The sequence below is a fragment of the Lissotriton vulgaris genome, chromosome 10 (genome assembly GCF_964263255.1).
Source record: "Lissotriton vulgaris chromosome 10, aLisVul1.2, whole genome shotgun sequence".
Taxonomy (NCBI): domain Eukaryota; kingdom Metazoa; phylum Chordata; class Amphibia; order Caudata; family Salamandridae; genus Lissotriton; species Lissotriton vulgaris.
Genome location: NC_141698.1, coordinates 1,076,405,352 through 1,076,428,617, shown reverse-complemented (window position 1 = coordinate 1,076,428,617; position 23,266 = coordinate 1,076,405,352). Strand labels below are relative to the sequence as shown.

Sequence of the window (23,266 nt, the reverse complement as noted above, 5' to 3'; positions counted from 1 at the left end):
GCGCATCAGAAACACAGATGAAAAAGTGCATCTAAAAAAGGATCAAAAGGTGAGCCACCCTGCACATTGGCCAGCTTAGCTCATGGCACCTGGCGCCATTTCTTTCTCTAAGACATCGACACACTTTCGTGCACCGCTCTAGCATGTGCCCTGGTGGTAAAATATTCTTTGCGTGTTGGCGGATCCAGACTGGTCTGGCTCATGTGACGTCAGCACTCTGCCCATCATACAAGACTCGCCTGATGGCTGGTTACTGGGTCGGGTATTTGGGCCATATCATATGCATCACTAGTAAAGCCACGGTCGCGTTCATATGTGGTAAGGCTCAGTTTCTTTCCGTGCCAAGTGCGAAGATTGTGTGTTTGAGAAAACCCTAGTGTAGTGCCGCCCACCAACCACAACCCTAGAACAGTCACGCGACAGTGGCCGCGGAGGGAGTCACAAGTGCCGGCACGGGGTATGGGTGGGTTGGTGAAAAGCTCACAACACCAGTATCACTTTCAGGGGTCTCTGCTCCACTGTATTGGAAGGAGTCTGGCCCTGGTCACAGTGAGAGTGGGCACTCTCCCCAGGAACTGCGCCGTCAAGCAAAACGTGAACATATCCTGTTGCAACCTATGTCACCAGGTCATATTGACCCTGTCTAGGGTTAACCAATGGCTCCATGTCAACAGGGGCAGCATGCTCTTGTCCCCGACTTGGATCTAGCATAAGAATGCATTCTGGGATTTATAGTCTTGGTTCACATCAACCGAATCATTTGGACTAAACCACCAGTTTACTGTGGTTTACTAAGATAAAGGTCGCGGCTAGAGTGTTATCCCAGCAACATGGAGCTATTATGGGTTACTTCAGACCTTAAATAGAAACCATGACGGGGATATGGAAGATGTCTAAAGATATCAGAAGCAAGATGTGGTGTGCAATGTTCAACACCAATACTCAAATACTGTCTTGGAAACTGGCGAGGCCATGCCCAAAAAATACAAGAGTGCTGCATGGACCGGAAACAGGAAACACATTAAAATAAACCCTGGTGTAAAGACACACACAGTATCTTCAAGGAGGGAAGGTTACGGGGCTTCTTCCTTCCAGATAAAACAATGAGCATGCAACAACAAGAGCGCTACAGTAAAGGTTCTACGTGCTATATTAGAATACCACACCTGGCTCCAGACAAAACATGAGTAACTTTGTTGACAAACCCAGACTCGTGCACCATGATGGTGACCCAGGGGCTCTCATACCAAGTCTGTACAAAGATGCATTTGGGATGGGTCCATTTAAGACTATGCCCTGTATTAGCAAGGGACAGGGTGCCTGGAGATGGTTGGTGGAAATGAGTGTCTGGAGATAAGTGGGTAGGTGATCACAGCGGCCATCTTGGTATGGGTGGAGATAAGTGGGTAGGTGATCACAGCGGCCATCTTGGTATGGGTGGAGATACATGGGTAGTTGATCACAGTGGCCATCTTAGTGTGGGTGGAGATAAGTGCCTGGAGATAAGCGGGTGGGTGATCACAGTGGCCATCTTGGTGTGGCATCAAACCACAAAAACACACAGGAGGGGACACGCAGTGAGCTGCCTATGAAGGGGACACTGTACTGTAACATGATCTTGAGAAACTTTTATATCTCTATTCATGGTTCAACACGAAGAAGAATTAGAATATAAAACCTATCTTTGACATTTTCACAGACACAAAGGACATATAAAAAAAACTCTATTACATCGTGCACAGCTAACCAACAGAAGCCCAAAGCACCCAGAATGCAGAACGATAAAGAGGATATAAAGGAACTGAAGCAAGTTCAAGAAACAATAATGCATCAAAAGTCATCTACATAATTATCAAGACATCATAGGCATCACATCTGTAACTAAAAATATCACCATATCAAAAAGAACAGCACCAAACACCATGTCTATAAATTAGAGGAAACCCCCACTATTAACCAGCACCTAACAAAGACAACACCGAATGCAATCGGTATAACCAGAAGAAAGCAAGAAAACACCCTCTCCATCCCACTGAGTCCATTCACTTCTCAAACAAATAGAACGAGAAACATCCTCTCCATGAAGGAATAGTGTTGAGCGTCTTTTTTATAATGTAACACCATCCCTAGATGGGATCACTTAAGACACGGCAGCAGGATATTTACACCTAGAATGCACTGGACACAATTCAATAACATTTCAAGGGGAGTTAAATCATATTTGGGAAATGAAATGACCTGTTCTGCTAACTCCAAGTGAGAAATTGTCCTCTTCACAAAAAAGACCAGCAAATAATGCTTTATCACTCTCAGCAGACAGGCAAAGCACAGAAAGAGGTGGGATTGGAAGTGAGTGTCTCACAACCAAGGGCAAAGTCCTCTCACCCAACACCCTCCCTGCTGCGGAAGACTACAGTAGCCACAGCACTCAATCAGACATCTGTGCACAAGCTCACCCACACACACTCCCAAAGGGCATGCAAGCACACAGACACATGCATACACAGAGCTAAATGATTGTGTATGTGTTAAACACAACAAAGCAACAACCGTTACCTTAGTAAGAACCTTTAAAGGCATTCCAATCAATGTGACAGTGCTCATGGACCGCTCAAAACTGCCCGGCCTCCATCCGCTTTCCGACTGAACCTGGAAAACAAACACAGACAAAAAAGAAACATGAAATAAAAGTGTGATAATGCACTACATGTAAAGCTGTAGGTAATGCCACAACCTTGCCTAGCTGAAGCAACATTCTGCTGCTCACTTGAACTGTCATGGGGGCAACCTTTGCTTCAAGCAGTGAAAATGCCACACCCCTCGTTAGATGCCCGAGAACTGGAACTGATATTAAAGAAAGGGGTTTCGGGCATTGCACATCATCATATTACAGCAGGTACGACATTCATCACACAACCGCCTCCCTCGCCCACTCCATCAGAGCCTCTTTCCAGACAGCCTGCTCTCTATGAATGTTTTAAATGTATACATAAAATATGAAGCCTTAACCCAGGCTCAGTGGAAAGATTGCTTTTAAGCATGTGTTGTTTGCGAAACAGAGTCCCCGAAAAGTGGATTACACATGTGGCTGAAATACAAAATTAATGTGTGCTTTGTGTTGTTGCTCTTGATGCATTGGTATAAGCAAAAATAACACGTTTTAAAAATACAAGATGTGCTTCCTAAGTGTACTGCGCAAGACAATCCTCCTGCCATGACCCCCCTTCACTTTATTCAAAAGGGCCTTCTTCAGGACATTCAGGAGTCATCTAAGGACACAGTTTACAAAGAATTGGGCAACTATTTTCCCCCAGAATTCCTTGGTCACCCAAAAGTCACATATCAAGCTCACAGCTGGCATGTGAATGGCTCTGTCCCAGCCCTACTGGCATGTCAAAGTTATAGTCCTGTGTGGAAATCTGATTTCCCTACCGACTCCCATCTTCTACTCCCATCACATCTTGCTTTTGAGGCAACCAGAGGTCTCTAGCACAGCACAGGGGAGATGCAAGGATCCTGTGTACCACAGCACAGGGGAGATGCAAGGATCCTGTGTAACACAGCACAGGGGGGATGCAAGGATCCTGTGTAACCCAGCACAGGGGAGATGCAAGGATCCTGTGTAACACAGCACAGGGGAGATGCAAGGATCCTGTGTACCGCAAGGATCCTGTGTAACACAGCACAAGGGGGATGCAAGGATCCTGTGTAACACAGCACAGGGGAGATGCAAGGATCCTGTGTACCACAGCACAGGGGAGATGCAAGCATCCTGTGTACCACAGCACAGGGGAGATGCAAGGATCCTGTGTAAAACAGCACAGGGGAGATGCAAGGATCCTGTGTACCACAGCACAGGGGAGATGCAAGCATCCTGTGTACCACAGCACAGGGGAGATGCAAGCATCCTGTGTACCACAGCACAGGGGAGATGCAAAGATCCTGTGTACCACAGCACAGGGGAGATGCAAGGATCCTGTGTACCACAGCACAGGGGAGATGCAAGCATCCTGTGTACCACAGCACAGGGGAGATGCAAGGATCCTGTGTAACACAGCACAGGGGAGATGCAAGCATCCTGTGTACCACAGCACAGGGGAGATGCAAGCATCCTGTGTACCACAGCACAGGGGAGATGCAAGCATCCTGTGTACCACAGCACAGGGGAGATGCAAGGATCCTGTGTAACACAGCACAGGGGAGATGCAAGGATCCTGTGTACCACAGCACAGGGGAGATGCAAGGATCCTGTGTACCACAGCACAGGGGAGATGCAAGAATACCAGCGGCGGCTCCACCGTGTTGCCTCCGTGCTCCGTGAGCCGGTCAAAAAGGAAAAATAAAATGGTAATAATGCATTGATGTTATAATTTTATTTTTCAGTCGTAGCTCAGCTGGTTAGGGGCGGGGCAGGGCTGTCACAGAGGAACAGGGGGAGGCCTGGTGAGCACTCTCTTAAGTGTGCACAACGGTTTGGCGGTCTGTCTTGGGCCGGCCAAACAGTCATGCGCACGTTGCATGTTCTCCTCCGGGCTGTATTGCACACCATGGTGGGAACATGCACAGCCTGCCAGTTCTCTGAACGCTGAACCACGGCGCTCAGACCAATCACAACGCTGCTGTAATGCAGTGTTGTGATTGGCTACGGGAGCCTAAGTGCTTCCTGCTTTTCGAGTCCTGCAGTTGACTGAAGAGCCAAAGAGGACCGAGAGGCAGCGGCTGGCCTGGAGGTGATTTTGTAATTTTTTTAGAGTATACTCATGTTTGCATGCATGGCTGTATTAAAGCCTGACTTGGCTTTGCCAAGGCTTCATTGATCTGAGTATTAATTTTGCACAAACTTCTGGTGGTGGCTTTGTAACTGTAAGAATAAAATGGCCATTTTACCCACTGCCTGGCCTCTCTGTGATGACTGACTGTCTGCTCCAACAGGTCAGTGGAATGATTATTCTAAAGATGCCCTCGAATGAAATGCTGGACGTCTGCAAGTAAATTTGAAATCAAACCTGTTACACACATGAGCTCTTCTACGTCTACGCTCTGAGTCAGGCATCCTCTGACTTTGTGAGAGGTGAACTGGTTATAGGGAAGCCAACTCAAATTTAGCCCCTCTCATCAAAGCAACTATGAGAGGGTCAAAGGACATGTTCCTTTTGTACTGCACAGTACAGTTGGCATCCATCATGGCACTGAAACAGTTTGAATGACGTGATGGGGTCAGCATGCCACCACATCGCAAATCTATCATTGACTAAAATATTTGCGCAAATCAAACAGTCTAGCTCTCACCACTGGCGCAACACCGAAACTACTGTCTTCAGAATCTGGTACGACGCACTCGAAGCAGACGGTGACATAGAAAAAGACCTGTGCCAACTATCAGGCAACAGTGCGGCCTTCAATATCTTTGAACATCAGATCCTGCAGAGGAAGCAGTGGACTCTGACCGTATAGGTTCTATTATTGCATTCCTTAGTATGATGCATGGTATTAGAGGAGTAAGAGCAGGAATACCTACATTAGATCAAGCCCTGATGAGTGCCATTGACATGTAGGGGCATAGGAAAAGGCTGAAACATGTAGGCAAAGTTGATGGACGGTTTACTATATCCATCTAACGTGCAAGTGAAAGACATTTTAATCATATCTGGGGTCCCCCACCAATAAAATGGAATATCCTACAGGTGTGTGTCCCAAGGTATCTTCAGCAGTAATCTTGATCCCTGCGACTATCCAGTTGACTTTATCTCAACTCCTGCACATCGGTCGAGATTGTCTAGGTGGCATCTACCTACCTTGGTGTGGATATGTCACTGATGATTCAGCGTGTCACAATAATGTATGGGTGGGGTGATTTATCCATTTCTTTTGGAAATCTGCTGTTTACTTAAAGGAGTGAATTAATAGTACCCTTCATTGACCAAAGCACCTGTAGTTTGCTATATGTTTTTGTCTGGATCATGTGGGTCTTTAGGAGGGTTTCTTTGGACAATGGACCCTTTCGTGCCTCATTGATTGAGTGGATTGGATACTGTATGATGTCCCACGCACACTTTGACTACTCTTGGTCATTAAACCATCTAGCTCCATCGAAGAGGACACCTGCCTCTTGGTAGCCTCTTGGACTAGTCGTCTTCTTGCTAAGGGTGGGCGGAATTTGCGTAGTCACGCTATGCAAAGCTCCACAAAACGGTAAAAAATCTCAGCGAGCACGCAGAGTTCCGCGAACACACGGAATTGTTTGTTACGCCCGTTCGCGATGCTTTCTCGTGTTCGCAAACATTGTTTGCGTGCTCGGGGGGGGGGGGGGGGGAATATCTTACGAACACGCATTTTGAAAGTGCTAACAATCAAAAATTCTTCGAAGCCGCAGAATTTTTAGCAATTTCGCATTCTCTGCGAAATGCAAAATTACCCAAATTCCGCAAGCGAAGCAGAATTTACCGCCCAAGCCTACTTCTTGCTCACTCACCCCCAGTGGAGCTCTGGTCTTATGCCGACAGTGCCTTGGTGGTGCCCAACACCTTCCGTTAATATTTGTCTTTAAGGAGCTGCTAGCGATGGTCAACTGCGCAAGAGTTCGTTCACGAGCTCCTTTGTACTCCTGGTTGATTCTTCGCTTCGAAACGCACCACCCAGAAGAGGGATTCTAGGAGAACTGTTGAAGTTATCTGGAAAACATGTGACTCACTGCAAGTTATCAGAGATGGAAGCCAAGTAACTTAGTGTGTGAATCTGGCCGCGAATGATGACCCCGCATCTAACACAAGATGGCTCTCATAAAGGGTGCGGTCAGTCGTCCACCCAAGTACTATGAGTATTTCTTTTCAATTACACAAAAACTTGGCACATGGAGAGGGACACTCCATAGGAATCAAAGGTGCTTCCCAAATCTGGGTTGGGAAATTGGAAGCTGGGCCTTGTTTGTACACAGGCCACACGGGTGGCTGTAAATGGCGCCTCTCAGGGCGGGGACACCACAACCCAGGTACCACCAACGCTTGCCCCGTAATGCTCAGCAGCAGGGTGGAGCGGCAAATGTTTAAAAAGCAGGAATCTGAAGCACAAATCTGGTGAAAAAGTACCTTGAAAGCCCCCTCTTTGTGAGGTGTAACTGCTCGCCGGAGCCTCAAGGCTTGGCAGGGTGGGTAGGCCTGCCGGAAAGTATCTGACACCCATCCTGACATGTTTGTGTTTTCTGTAGAGGCACAAGCAGCAAAAGCAAAGAAAACGAAGTGCATATAGCATGATCAGCAGAGCCAGAATAAGAGAGCGCTTTATTCGGAGCAGGGACCAACCTCTTGGCTCCCAGCCTCCCAGCATCTTATAAATCAATTTACGGGCACGTCAAAGATCCATATGTCGGCCTCTGGGCATTTTCCAAGCCTCCCAGGCCCAGCTGATTCTGGCGCGGGCCTCGTGTCCTGGGGATTCTGTGAAACCCGCAGATGTGCTTTCCTTGGCACGCAGCAGGGGTTTCGGTCTCATAAAGTTCCGCTCGCGATATGTTGAACACTGGTTGAAGGTTGTCCTTTGAGCCCTTGTAAAGCCCCTGCTGGGTGTTATTTTATATGCGTGATAATTATAGTCTGGGTGGAAGATGCAGGCTTTGTGTAGACGCCACCCCGCGGCTTCAGCTCCGGGCGTTAATGCTTCATAACATGACTGACACTTGACAGGCAGATATTTCGTTAATTGCCAGGGCGCTAAAGTTATTTTCATCTGTTGCTACTGTTTGCTGCTGACAGACCGACGTGGAAAATATGCCAATGACAGGGCGCCCACGCTGATGGGCATCTCTTGAAGACTCCATGACCAATCGGATTCACCGTCCTACATGTGAAACTGTATCAGTCAACTCCTCTAAATATATATTTATATATAGGATTGACAGCGTAGTAAGAGCCCCCAGGACCGTACGAGCCGCCCAAGGACGAGGTTATTGTCGCACAACGATCTTTATGTGGTCTCAAACTTTGCCTTTCTTTTCCACTTACTACTAAAGTACACGACTGGCTTGTAATTCTCAGCATTACACCAATTGACAGAAGTGTCTCCTGCTCACGCCTGCACCAGAGTTCTCTGCATTACACCTCTGCATTGACAGCACAGCTCACGCCTGCCCCACAACCCCCTGCATTACAGCACTGCATTTACAGAACAGCTCTCGCCTGCCCCACAATTCCCTGCATTACACCTCTGCATTTAAATAACAGCTCACGCCTGCCCCCAAATCCCCTGCATTACACCTCTGCATTTACAGAACAGCTCACGCCTGCCCCACAATCCCCTGCGTTACACCACGGTATTTACAGAACAGCTCACACCTGCCCCACAATTCCTTGTATTACACCTCTGCATTGACAGCACAGCTCACGCCTGCCCCACAACCCCCTGCATTACAGCACTGCATTTACAGAACAGCTCTCGCCTGCCCCACAATTCCCTGCATTACACCTCTGCATTTAAATAACAGCTCACGCCTGCCCCCAAATCCCCTGCATTACACCTCTGCATGTACAGAACAGCTCACGACTGCCCCACAATCCCCTGCATTACAGCACTGCATTTACAGAACAGCTCACACCTGCCCCACAATATCCTGCATTACACCTCTGCATCTACGGAATAGCTCACGCCTGCCCCACAATTCCCTGCATTACACCTCTGCATTGACAGAGCAGCTCACGTCTGTCCCACAATCCCCTGCATTACACCTCTGCAATTACAGAACAGCTCACGCCTACCCCACAATTCCCTGCATTACACCTCTGCATTTACAGAACAGCTCACGCCTACCCCACAATTCCCTGCATTACACCTCTACATTTACAGAACAGCTCACGCCTACCCCACAATTCCCTGCATTACACCTCTGCATTTACAGAACAGCTCACGCCTACCCCACAATTCCCTGCATTACACCTCTACATTTACAGAACAGCTCACGCCTGTCTCACAGCTCCCTGCATTACAGCACTGCATTTACAGAACAGCTCACGCCTGCCCCACAATCCCCTGCATTACACCTCTGCAATTACAGAACAGCTCACGCCTACCCCACAATTCCCTGCATTACACCTCTGCATTTACAGAACAGCTCACGCCTACCCCACAATTCCCTGCATTACACCTCTACATTTACAGAACAGCTCACGCCTGTCTCACAGCTCCCTGCATTACAGCACTGCATTTACAGAACAGCTCACGCCTGCCCCACAATTCCCTGCATTACACCTCTGCATTTACAGAACAGCTCACGCCTACCCCACAATTCCCTGCATTACACCTCTGCATTTACAGAACAGCTCACGCCTGCCTCGCAATTCCCTGCATTACAACACTGCATTTACAGAACAGCTCACACCTGCCCCACAATTCCCTGCATTACACCTCTACGTTTGCAGATCAGCTCAGACCTGCCCCACAATTCCCTGCATTACACCTCTGCATTTACAGAAGAACTCACGCCTGCCCCACAATTGCCTGCATTACACCACTGCAGTGACAGGACAGCTCACGCCTGCCCCACAATCCCCTGCATTACACCTCTGCATTTACAGAACAGCTCACGCCTGCCCCACAATCCCCTGCATTACACGTCTGCATTTACAGAACAGCTCACGCCTGCCCCACAATCCCCTGCATTACACGTCTGCATTTACAGAACAGCTCACGCCTGCCCCACAATCCCCTGCATTACACGTCTGCATTTACAGAACAGCTCACGCCTGCCCCACAATCCCCTGCATTACACCTCTACGTTTGCAGATCAGCTCACACCTGCCCCACAATTCCCTGCATTACACCTCTGCATTTACAGAAGAACTCACGCCTGCCCCACAATTGCCTGCATTACAGCACTGCATTTACAGAACAGCTCACGCCTGCCCCACAATCCCCTGCATTACACCTCTGCATTTACAGAACAGCGCACACCTGCCCCACAATCCCCTGCAATACACCTCTGCATTTACAGAACAGCTCACGCCTGCCCCACAATCCCCTGCATTACACCTCTGCATTTACAGAACAGCTCACGCCTGCCCCACAATCCCCTGCATTACACCTCTGCATTTACAGAACAGCTCACGCCTGCCCCACAATTGCCTGCATTACACATCTGCATTTACAGAACAGCTCACGCCTGCCCCACAATCCCCTGCATTACACCTCTGCATTTACAGAACAGCTCACGCCTGCCCCACAATTCCCTGCATTACACCACTGCAGTGACAGGACAGCTCACGCCTGCCCCACAATCCCCTGCATTACACCTCTGCATTTACAGAACAGCTCACGCCTGCCCCACAATTCCCTGCATTACACCACTGCAGTGACAGGACAGCTCACACCTGCCCCACAATTCCCTGCATTATACCTCTGCATTTACAGAACAGCTCACGCCTGCCCCACAATTCCCTGCATTATACCATTGCAGTGACAGAACAGCTCACGCCTGCCCCACAATCCCCTGCATTACACCTCTGCATTTACAGAACAGCTCACGCCTGCCCCACAATTCCCTGCATTATACCATTGCAGTGACAGAACAGCTCACGCCTGCCCCACAATTCCCTGCATTACACCTCTGCATTTACAGAACAGCTCACGCCTGCCCCACAATTCCCTGCATTATACCATTGCAGTGACAGAACAGCTCACGCCTGCCCCACAATTCCCTGCATTACACCTCTGCATTTACAGAACAGCTCACGCCTGCCCCACAATTCCCTGCATTATACCATTGCAGTGACAGAACAGCTCACGCCTGCCCCACAATTCCCTGCATTACACCTCTGCATTTACAGAACAGCTCACGCCTGCCCCACAATTCCCTGCATTACACCACTGCAGTGACAGAATAGCGGGCTCCCACTCACCCCTGTCCCAGAGTTCTCTGCGTTAGTCCAGTGTGTCTCCCGCTCACTAGGGCTGTGGCTTTAAGAAGCTGTAAGCACGGACAACACACCTGTTGCACCTGGATAAAATGTTCTGACATTGACAAGACTATGCCTATGAGTGGGCGTGGCCTGTGGGCAGGGAGTTGCCCAGTTCTAACCATTAGTGTGTGCACATTACGAGGCTCTATTCTTGAGATTTAAGTTTGTTTTCTCAGGTACTTCCCACTCTTGCAAGGGTGTCCACTGCATCTCTCTTGCAGCACCAGGTCTGCAGGGAGGGCCTACTCCTGGCTTCATCCTCTCATTCCACATTCTTGGATCCAGGCCCTTGATTTACAGGGATCCCTCCTTGAGTGGCACATCGGCTAACCCTTACTCGTGGGGGAGGGGCTGGAAGGTTCAGGCAACCAAGAAGACGACAACAGCTAAGGACCCAAAGGAGTCCGTCACCCTGCCTTACCTCGGGGGAGGGGTGCTCGGAGGGACCACTAACCTGTTTTGTCTTTTTTCCCTTGCCCAGGAACCCGCCAGTGAGAGGGGAGAGGAGAAGGTGGACGAAGACAGGTGGAGTACATGTAGTTATTTACTGTATGTATTTGATTAACGTGATCTTTTTCTTCCACGGGCAAAAGGTCAATGGGATAGCTTGTGCGCTTGTTGTAAAGTTTGTTACCAATGACTTACAATTAAAATAGAGCTTTGTGGAAGGTGACGAGTGATGTATCTGAACCAGAAGCAAGGCCCTAACAAGGGTTTAGGAAGGGCTGCCTCCCCTGTCAGGGGCTGAAGGAAGAGGACGGACAGATGCCCCCGCTTCGTATATCAGCTCCTGGCCAGGGTCGCCCTGCACTAGGGGCCCTAGCGGAGGGCTCGCTGTAGTACGAAGAAACCCAAGGTCCCCTTCTCGCTCTGCGTTGCAAAGCGGGAGCTGCTCCAGCACCAAATTCTTCATCTCTTAGTCTTTCCGGGAAGTTCTTAACTTTTTGCAGATTTGGAGGTGGTCATAATGACCTTTTGTAAATCCAAGCATCTTGAGCACGAAGCCACAAGACTAAAACACGTCTCTCTATTTCCAAGAATCAAAAACGCTATTAGCATCCGGGCCAGCATCGATTCTATGGTAGGTTCGACTCTACTCTTATAAGCAGATGGATATAACTCTGGGGCAGGTGGCTCTACAGCCGCCTGCTCGGTGGACGCCTCCGCCTCCACCCCTGGCAGTGGACCGTCCACCATGTTTAGAGCACCCCTGCCCCACCCCACCCCCGCTGGGGGTCTCTATGCCTGGAGTGCACCCGCTGGTGTGGTTTACGCACTGTAGCAACAACTGAATGCCAAATGGGACCCTATTTTTTTGTCCAACTTTGGATTTTTTTTTTAGTTTTTCCCAAAATTTCAAAAGCTGGAGGTTCATTGTGAAATAGCAAAATCATTAAGGGTCGTGATGTGCGGGGAGTTTTCAGCTGGTGCGATAGGTCCCAGCTTACCCTGCCTCACTGTGCTTCCTTCTCAAGCAGCGGAACCTTGCAGGGAAATTCACAGGTGGTAGTCCCACTCCAGCTAGGGAAAGGGCTACTTCAACTGTAAATCAGGAGTCCTTCCGCTGAGGTAGCCTTAATCCAGAGCCGGGACCCTCCTTGGAGTATCTGTGCGCCTTATAAATCTCATATCATCATCATCATCACCAAGGGTTTCCAGGGGTGCATCCAAATAAGGTTCCGTCAGTAGAAGTTTCGCACTTCACCATCCTGCCTCCAAATCAGGTGCTGAAGCTGTGTGTTCGGGAAGAACAACCTTTACAACGCAACTTTTACAACGCACTACCATTACAACAAAACTTTTACAACGCAAGATCCATTACATCGCATGCCATTACAACGCAACCATTATAACGCATGACACTACAACGCATACCACTACCACACATGTCATTACAATGCAGTCATTACAACGCATACCATTACAAGACATACCATCACACCGCATAGTACCCTTACACTATCCAATACTTACCCTACTGTTGCACCCACTGGAGTTAGAATAGTCATTTTTACCCCTACACTATCCAATACTTACCATACATACAATGTAATGGTATGCGTTGTAATGGTAGTATGCGTTGTAATGGAATGCGTTGTAAAGGTAGTTTTTAAAAATTCGTTGTAATGGCATGCGCTGTAATAGAATGCGTTGTAATGGATGTTGCGTTGTAAAAAATGTGTTGTAAAGGTATGCGTTGTAAAAGTATGCGTTGTAACGTCATACATCCTGTGTGTTCAGCAGGGCCGGACCCTGCCTATTTGCTCCATATTACCGGATGTCTTTAGAATCCACCTCTTTGTAAGGCATCTGCGTTCCGGTTCACCCTGAGATGAAAATGCTCTCTCTTGGAAGAGCGCCACATCTATGTTGCCCGTCCGAAGCTCAGAGATACTCCTTCGGGAGTCGATTCTGGCGCTATATAAACATATAAATAAATTGGGCAGTGCTTTAAATGGGAAAAAAGAAGTGCATGTACTTATTAAAATGATCTAGTTAAAGGGCTTAGGGCAAGACATGAGACACTCCCATCGAGTATTCATTTCGCCTTTACATTGCCCTTGATGGTGCTCTGAAATTTCTCATATGTGCAGATTCCCTCTGCACGTGTAGCACAAGACATATCTTGTAATTAACAGGTAATAGGATGCCATGACCCTCCGAAGTATGTATGCAGGCCATTGCATTTAACGGGGAAGGTTAAGGCGTGCCGCTGGAAACTGACTGGAACAGCAGCATTAACAAGGAATTCTATACCAGTTCCAGCACATACCAAAAGCGTGAGGCATTTATTTATATAAACAAAACAGGTTAACTCGTTACACACAATGAAGGCAAAACGTGGGGATATGTGAACATTTCCTTGTTTTGTAATATTTGCAGCTTCTTACTGCCATCCTTTTGTTTGCCTGTGTTAGGCCAATACTCATCTAAGAGCACGCACACAGAAATAAATGGGCAGACCTGCACCCAGGAAGCAAACCACACATTTAATGTAAAGTAACTCCTGAGAGTGTCCAGAACCTCTTGCTTTTCTCTCACACACAAACACGCACGCACAAGCAGGCAACCACACAGACACTCGCCAAACCCCTATTACTATGATCGCTAAATAATCACTTTCTAGATGCTACCCTTCTCTATCCCTCCATTATCGTTTTTAATCCAAATAATAGACTCACATGTCCACCACTCAAATTAACACATATTTTTTCCCCATACTAACCCACCACTAATCCTTTTTGGGTTCCGGAGTAGCATACTACTCCCCGAAAAGTGCTTTGACACCTTGGCTGGGGCAGTAAGCACTATATAAATACCACTTACCATTACAACAGGCTCAGGTGGAATTAAAGCCATTTTACACTCCTGTAGCTTTGTTAATTGAGCTGTCAGTGGGCTGCCTGGATTCTAGAGTGTGCACAAATGCACGTGATAGTTTGTAGTTTCACTATGGGAGAGGATGTAGCCTTATGTCTAGAGTGGTCGACCTCAAAGCTGGGGAACTGGGTTCGAGTTTCGGCAACAACGCTCAACATCCTGTGATTCTGGGCAAATCACTTAATCTCCCCGTGCCTACCCCCCCAAAAAATGAATGCGTCCTTATGTAACGAAACTGGTGCTCTTGTAAAGCGCTCTGATACCTGATGTCTCGGGTCTAGTTCGTGCTATATAAAACTCCCCCAATTTTTATTTATATAGGATTGACCACGCAAGGCCTGATAGGACCACTCTGCCACACACAGCGGCTGGTGAACACCCAGACATTATGCAAATGAGTCTGCACTGAATAGTTCAGTAGCGGCTCAGCTCAGGGCCACAAGGCACTTTGCCCGTCAGAGTGTCCTGCAGGCAGGTTCCACTCTCACAGCATCGTGCTCACCAGCACTAGCAGCCAATGAGCATACCTTTCATGAGTACCGGTAATCTCATTGGCAGTAGAGAAGGGTCAGTACTCAGAGTAATAAAAATAAGAAGTGCCAGTACTCAGTACCTGTGAGCACCGGCCCATTTAAAGCACTGCTCCTGGGTCTTTCTTCTTTTCCTCATTTCATCCTGCAGTAAGTGGGCCGGATACACCCGGCCACTTTTGGCCATTAACATAAATTTACATCTGAAAATGGATCCAAGTGTGTCTGTGAGTAGTTAACAAAAGAATTCCTGTCAGGTGTAAGTAGTATTCCTGCTGCAGATTTTGCTATGAGTGCTGAGGTATCTGCAGTAGTAATCCCACTCATGAGGGGGGGCGGGGGGAGGGGGGTTCACTGCATGATTTGCCTTGTCAATTTGCCAGCACCCACAAACTTGTGAGTTTCTTCCCCTCAACAAAATCCAATCTGACCCTTTTCCACCCCAGAAATGTTCTGTCAGTTTATTCTGTAGCAAAGTTCTAGACAAAAAGCAAAGGTAGAATCAGTTCACCGACCTCAGGAGGACCAGGGGCCTCTTGAAGGTTTAAATACAGCCCCCCTCTCGATGCTGCCGCGTCAATCAAGAAAAACCTATCACGTGGCTTTCTCAATGCGTTGATCTGCAAAACTGAACCAGTGGCGTAACGAAACTTGACGAGGCGCCCCTGTAAAGTACATGGAGGCCCCCACTCCCGGACATAACCAGGAGATGTCAGGCCAGGGGCCCGCCAGCCGTGAACAGTGCCGGAGGGCCCAGGCACCGCGAGGGCTGCAGGGGCTAATGTTACGCCACTGAACTGAACCAATTTTGCACCCCTTCTGTTCCTTTTATAAATGGTTCCTGCTCACCCTACTCTAACAAACACAAGGAGATGATGGACGGAGCGCTGAAACTTTTCAGACACTCACCCCCAGTCACAGATCTGGGTTGAATCCATCATCGTTCTTTAGCTCACTTTGCCACCCCAGTTCAGACCCAGCCATATGCAAATCAGCCTTGACCCTGTGCCTCATGGAAACAGTCCAGCCTTAACTGCCAAGCCAGGTCTTCCCTGGACCGGAAACAAGCATCCTGGGACCGGTTTCTGGCTATCAGCCGTCTTCAGCCAGGATAGCTTGAATCCAGTGGCAAAGTGAGCAAGGGACCCACGTCTGGGCATACCCTGCCAACTAAGGGCGGTGCCACACAATACCAACTCCGCTCACACGGTCTCCAAGTGAAAAGCCAATGTCACATGGCAGCAGGAAAGACGAACTAGAGACCTCCGCACAGAGTTGGTTTCCAGCTCACCTTTGGAGGCCGATAGCCATTAGAAGGTATGAAACTACTACAGGGCACCAGCAGCAGAACTCTGCCACTTATGTCTTGTTTGTTATAGGAGGGGTTTAAATTATAGGAGGGGCAAAGTTCTTCTTAGGTAGTTGTCAGCTCAAGTTCTCGCCCCCTCTAAGGCCCTGTCTACATTTTGATTTTTTTTTTAAGTTGGCAGGACAGCTGTAGAACAAAGACTGGTGCATAAAGGTTCTTTTCTAAAAAAAATAAATAAAGGAAATATTAGAGTGGAACGCACGAAAATTCAGGCCAAGAATTTTTTAAAAACCTTTTTATGTACCTAAAATTAGTTTTGAATTGCAGAAAGTGCTGTGGTGTACTTCCAAAGTGCCCACCTCGAAAAGCTGCTGGTGATAGACGGCCCCACTTATCGAAGTCCGCTGTGTGCCTGTTAGAATCAGCCGCAGTCTGTGATATCCGAGTCCACCCAACTGGAACAGGACACACAGCGGTTATACTTAGAAACAGATGTGGCTACTCTGAAACCAACTTCTCAGAAGTATGAGCACTTGAGGTGCTTTGGGGAAAAGAACTCTTTACTTATTAAATAGTTGTACATACGGCTGGTGACAGCTTCAGTTACTGTAGAGGGCAAATGAGCAAAGCTACACTTTAATTTCACATCAAAAGAAAGCCGCTAATGCGTTTAGAAGGACTGGTGGTGTTACCCTGGGCATGCCATCCGTTGCTACCTCCTCCACGACTATTTAATTTGAGCCGGTGCTTGCCGGAGCTCAGCGCTCTTTCTGCCCAGCGGGACCCTGGAGTTCTCCCGGGCTGTGGACAGCCATCCTCAAAAGCGCCTTGAGACCCTTGCGGGTGAGTAGTGCGCTATACAAGTATCAATTTACAAGTATCAATTTACAAAAGCATGCCACTGGCTGCCTGCCCTGTCCTGTCCCACTGGCCCCGCCCAGCCACGGGATTGAATGACGCAGCACAAACTGTGACACAAGGCTGACATCATGGCCGCGGAGCTCCACGAAGGCCACATCACAGTTTCGTTTCAGGGACAGCTGCTGGCGTTTCCAAGCCGCCTCATGCCACCCCACGAACACAGCTGTGAGTGCAAAGATTAATTGGTTAAACAAAATCTACTGGGGGCACTGGGTTGCATACCTGCCAACTTGATAAGCGATCTCACCGTGTGAGGAGGGGGCGAGCCTCGAGCAGAGAAGTGCCTGAGGGCACTTTTTAACCCGCCCCAAGTCCCTCCCCCGCCCCCCCAACAAAACACCCCATGTCCTGGGGTGCTTTCCCACTTAATGTTGGCAGATCAAAGCTTCGGAACACGAGTTCGAAAAACACTATTTAGGGTGGTTTTCAGCTTCTTTTCCCTGCCACCGTGTGATATTGGCTACTCACCGGGAGACCGTGTGATGGGAGTCAATATCATGTGTCACACGGTGGTACTGTGTGAGTTGGCAAGCATGGGGTTGCTCTGCGGCTTAGCTGGGGCCGGGCGGGAGTAGTTACACGCAGAGAATTTTAAGGTATGGGCAAGGTGAGCTCAGGCCCCCAGCCTTTCCGGGGCCCCCTCACAGAGCCAGCCTTTCCGCAGAGAGTCTTGCTCTGATGCCATGAGTAATTCATAAATAAATTGTTTTAAATACTGTTTTCCTTGAATTTAATTTTCATGTGGGTGATGTGTGAGAGTCTATTACATATACTTTGCAGATAAATGCTGTGTCTTTGTTTCATGCAACATCCATAAAAAGTATCTTTGATATCAAAACAGGATCTCACATAAGACAAATGGGAGGGGGTGGTCACAGACATTATTTGCAGTAATATTAGTGATCTGCTGCTGTATTAACCCTTTCGCTGCGGCCGCGATTTTACCGCTGTGCGGTAAACAAAAGAACAGGGCGGGCCGTGACAAACCCCAGCCGTCATCAGCACACGCCCACCGCGGGGCGTGACGGCTGGGGTTCGTCACCAGCATGGGAGGGGTTAAATATTGAAAACACACATCACTGTCCCTGAATATTAGATGTACACACATTTAAAATTTGGACGAATATGCCTGTGATCTGTCTGTGACCTGGCCAAAGAGCTGAAACTGGATCAGAAATTCCAAGCTGTTCTGAGCGGGGCCCCCCAAAATACCTTTGCTCTGGGCCCCAAAATCCTTAAGGTGTTACTGGCTGCAGGCCATGTGCAGTCTGCGGGCGGGGTACCTGCACAGGTGTCCCTGCAACAGTGTCTGTCCTGCTGATGTGTGGGCCTCAGCGGTGGCTCCATGGTGCCCTGCCTTCCCCGGTTGGTGCATGCCCTGTACAAACACCAGTGAACAGCACCAGGCTCTGCCTGAAGAGAGCGGGGCGCTGCTGAGAGGACCAAGTCCTGGTCCACGGTGCTGGAGGGGAACGGACCCGGCTCAGAGCCGGGAATGCACAGTGGATGGGCCGGTGAGGAGGTCTCAGTGATGGCTATGTCCTCCATGTCTCAACCACCAGGCCTATAGTTGTCCTAGGCTCAAGTTTTGGGCTATTGTAGAAGTTTCTGGAAGGGGGGTTGATGCTGAGAAGGTCCGCTGATGAGGTGGTGGAGGTGGGACACCAGGCTGAGGGGGTGGATCTTAATCAACATTCCTGTATTTATCAATCTGCGCTTCGCTGGATTTGAGGAGGACATCGAAACCAGCGGAGTCCGAGGTGATCCCCCTCAAACTCACTGGAGACACCTATTTCTGGACAAGAGCGAGCACACCAGCTACCGCCGGCCAGGACGGACACCGGGGCATCACTACTCAGCCCCTCCGGGGTGCAATCTGCAGTGGACTGCTGGACCCCACAGAGAGCTGGGATTATCAGTGGCATGGAACATTTCTTCATGAAAAAGAAATTATTCAGAAATATGAGATGGTGACTTCAAGGGCCACTGCAACACCGCGCTGCTAAGTATAACAAAAGGCCTGCGGGTGGAGGCTCACACTGGGCAGACTGAAGAAGGGAATCCTTCACTGTGAGAGTGTTTGCAATTGTAATTATGCTAAATATGTCTAGTGAGCGCCTGCGCTCTTTTATGCGAATCACGCGAGGCGGGTCCAGGCCCTGCTGCGGTAGCAGTGGTGGGCGCTGGCCACGGCCATAGTGGAAGAGCGTGGTGGCCTCGTCCGAACCAGCCTGGGCACTGAAATGTAGTAGTAGTAGTATAAATAATAGTATCAATAATAAAAATATTAACCCGTTAACCACAGAGTAAAATCCGCCGCGGTGCAGGTTGTTCCGTGCACGGGCAGGGCCGCGTCGGCTAGCGGAAGTGCGCAGCACTACGGAGGTAGTGCTGGCGATGGCTGTTGGCCGATGCACGCAGCCAAGGGGATAATAATAATAAAAATAATAACAACAACAACAATAATGGAAATATTGATAATAGTGGCATTATTAATTAATTGTATTATCCGATTGTAACTTCCACCACTGTTGTTCCACCTTCAGCTATCTCGCCAGGGCTGCCACTGTGGTATCCTTCTGAGAAAGGGGGTGGGCGAGCGGCCATCACTACCAATGCCAACGAAGATAACTAAAGAGCCCAATAATTTCTGCATCCACCTGAGGCTCAAACACACCATCAAAGAAGCCAGTCTGACACAGCTAGTCTGGCCCATAACACCATCAGGCTTAAAACTACAACTAGGGTGTGTCTCATGGACGTGCACAGCATCACAATCGTGCAAAGCCAAGGCACGGTACATGATCCATTACTTATCAAGAACGCCACCATTTCTATTCTTTGACACTCACCAACCAAGTTCATTTCTTACAATTCTTTCAATGTGCCAGTATTGGGTTAATATCCCTTCCAGATTCATTGATTTCTTAGTGCCACAATTTTGTGGAGCCGCCCTGCTGTGAGCCTTTTCTTATAGTTTTCATCTCAAGAGTTTTATATAGCATAAACTCGACCCGAAGGTATCAGAGTGCTTTACATGAGCAAATATTGCATTACAAATGGACACATTCATGTTTTGTTAGGCATGGGGAGATTAAGTGGTTTGCTCAGAATCACAGGATGTCTGAGCGTCCCTGCAGAGACTCGAACCCAGTTCCCCAGTGTTGAGGTTGACTGCTCAAGCCGTAAGGCCACATCCTCTCCCCAATTTTGCTTCGCCCCTGAAAATGATCTTCTTGCTAGTTCCTCCTCTAAAGGTCACTTTTGATTGTCCACAGAAGGGACAAGGTACACGCAGTGTTTAATTTGAGCCAGTGGTTGCAGGTGGGGGCCACCAGCATTTATTTTTGTGTACTGCACACGTTTTTACCTCGGCAGACTTTGACCCAGAGCAAGAAAGAGAAAACCCCAAAAGAAGGAGGACGAGAAAGACAGGAAAATAGTGACAAAGGGAGAAAGCAGGGGTGAAAAAGAACAGGCAAACGTGAAATAAGGGGGCAGAGGGTGTCTAGTGGGGGAAGAAAGAGGAATGGGGTGGAATCAGGAGCGTTCGTATATATTCATCAGTGTCTGTTGCAGGCTTCTGAGAAAAACTTTCGGCACCACACTTATTATTTTACAAATTAAGCACTTGCTATATGGTGTAATTTAATTTTAAAAAAAATTAAACCCCCCAAAAAACACCTGGTACATTCTGATCAAGAGAGTACGCTTTATTGTCCCTGAGCCAAGCAGTCATTAGACCCCTCCCAAGAGTGAACGCAATCGCAATAAAAAGGGATGACAATTCACCCTTCCGGCAATATGCGGCGACAGCACAAATACACGAAGCTTTACCACACAACTGAAAATCAAAACCAGCATTACAAGTGATTAATGTGACGTGGTTTATCATTTCTAAATGATCCCTTCCGCAGACAACAAACCCACAAATGACGGATCTACATAAGATCCCATTAAGTGTGATTAATGCTATCATGTAGCAATTAATCTAGGCAATTGGGGTCATTTTACCCATTAAAATGCCTTTGATTCATGTGGTTTTGAAAAAATTACATCATGAGGATATAATTTGCAAGAAAATTACAAACACACGTTGATTGCAAGCTCTCCCTTCTTAGAGACGGCGCAGTAACTGCGGCCAAAGTACAGTGTGTCCGGCAGCACGCATCTGTCCCCACGTACACTCATGAAAATAGGTGTCCCGCAGTCCGCTCGAATGGAAAGGGGAACCTTCACCTGGGCACGCGCGGCCCCTGATCGAGGAATATCCCTCTTGGATGTCGGCACGAGCCGCAAAGCCAGGGGGATCACCCAGGGCCGGACTGGGAATCAAAAATGGCCTTGGCAAGGAGCTCGGCCGCCCCACACCCTGGGAGCACCCGGGCTGTTTGCCAGGGCCGGTTTCAGCCGATTTTGTTACAGGGCCCGATTATGCTGCAAAATCGGCCCTGTAACAAAAGTGTCAAAATCGGCCCCCACCCCAGCGGCCCACCAGGGAAACGCCCGGTGCCCGCTACGGCCATTCCGGCCCTAGGATCACCCAACAATGCTCCTCTTGGTCCTTCTGGAAAATTGGAAACATTGTGTCTCTTCTATAACATTGCATTATTATCATTCTATTTTTCCTTTTTTTTGTTTTTTGTATTTTATTTTGTCCGTTTTAAACCTCTCACAGAGCAGTGGCCGCCGCGCGTCCGCCTTAGCGCAGGAGCAGCCGCTGAATAAACCTTTCTGTAACACCTGCACGCAAGGCTGCGGTGCAAAGCCCTGTGCGATACAACGGGGGCGCATCTCTGTCCCTCCTGAATGACACCCAGGTCTTCCTGCAGAGGACACCACCCTTCTCTGGACCATACAGCTGCCAATGCCACACACGAGACAATAAACACCCCAAGACCAGCATGGCGGGAGCGCAGGGCTAGACACTCCAAAGATATTAACAAAAGCAGTTTGTTTTCAAGAGCATCCTCCTCATCACAGGACCAAGAGACATGATACATGTGGAAGCTGATTGTAGATAATTCGAGTTTTTTGGGGCCCAAAGTGCGACCAGAGAAATCATAAGAACCAAATAAGAGAAATTCACATACAATGAACCAATAAGGAATGCACTTACGCAGGCAATGGGTACCCCGAGATTGTGGCATGGATCAGATTTTCCAGGAACAATACTGAGCTGCCTCTGATAACCCATCTCCGGCACATGCATGAAGCGTCACCGACATGTTGCACCATGTTCAGATGGCATGCTTCTGTTGTCTTCGTTTGCAAAACAAAAAGCTGATCCCAGCGTGTTGGACAGGCCACATGAAGGGCCGCTTCCCCCCGGCCCAACCCGGTCCGAGCCCGGTCACACAGGTACCACCCACCACCATTGCACATCCTCCGTCCCCGCAGGGACCCCTGCCTTCGAACATATCGACCTCGTGGACCCGATCCACTGCTGGCCCGCGCGCCCATCCTGGGCGCCATCTTGGACACTCCACCACGAGGCCGCCTGGCCCCCGATCGACCTCAACCCTGGGCCTGGCCAGGCCTCAGACATCCCGGCACCACCATCCACCCAGGAGGTGAGCGGGCTACTTGGCAAGTCAATGGGAGAAAGAGGTGTCGATGGCTCTCCCCGCCAAGTGCCGCTCGCCCATCGCCTCCCCGGGCGCTGGCCCCACCCCCCTGCTGGGTGTCTGGACTCCCCCATCCCGGACCTCCCGACCTCCAAGTGCGAGGGTCCGGACATCAAAGAACACCAGCCCTATAACTGGGGCAGCTCCAGAGCAGGAAGGCAGTTGTATCTTGGAGTCGAGAGACGTAAAGAAGAACTCATCCTTGACGGACTACTGGCGCTGCCGTAGCTCTGCCTTGTGCACCATCGCCCTGCCTGCTGGTGCTGTCGCAACCTTCGTAACCTTCGGAATCCTTCATCGTCGTCGGGACCTGCTGGCGTGGCCGCGGACCGTTTGCATCTACCATCTTCATCGGGACCTGCTGGCTCCGCCGCGGACCGTCGTTTCCTTCGTCCATCTCGGGACCTGCTGGCTCCGCCGCGGCCCGCTCATCTAGAACGCCGAGCTCGAGGATTGAGAGCTATTTCCATCTTTTGGTAACCAAGACTGTCCCGCTACCCTTTCCCCAAACCAGAGACCAGAATCGAGGGGACCCCTGAGTCCAGACCTCCTTGT

General features: G+C 49.1%; 1 protein-coding gene across 6 annotated transcripts in view; it reads right to left on the bottom strand.

The window, feature by feature from the left end:
* THRB (thyroid hormone receptor beta) overlaps window positions 1–23,266 on the bottom strand; it is a 582,690-nt gene that overhangs the window by 295,207 nt on the left and 264,217 nt on the right. For 5 of the 6 annotated variants that reach the window (XM_086942146.1, XM_086942142.1, XM_086942144.1 and 2 more), the window contains exon 2: window positions 2,557–2,649. Coding sequence is in view for 3 of the 6 variants with exons in the window: in XM_086942142.1 (XP_086798268.1) it covers window positions 2,557–2,604 (48 nt within the window). In the remaining 3 variants the exon portion in view is untranslated. Of the gene's footprint in view, window positions 1–2,556; window positions 2,650–22,203; window positions 22,223–23,266 lie in introns of those variants that run through there. The other variant, XM_086942140.1, reaches the window with a different exon arrangement.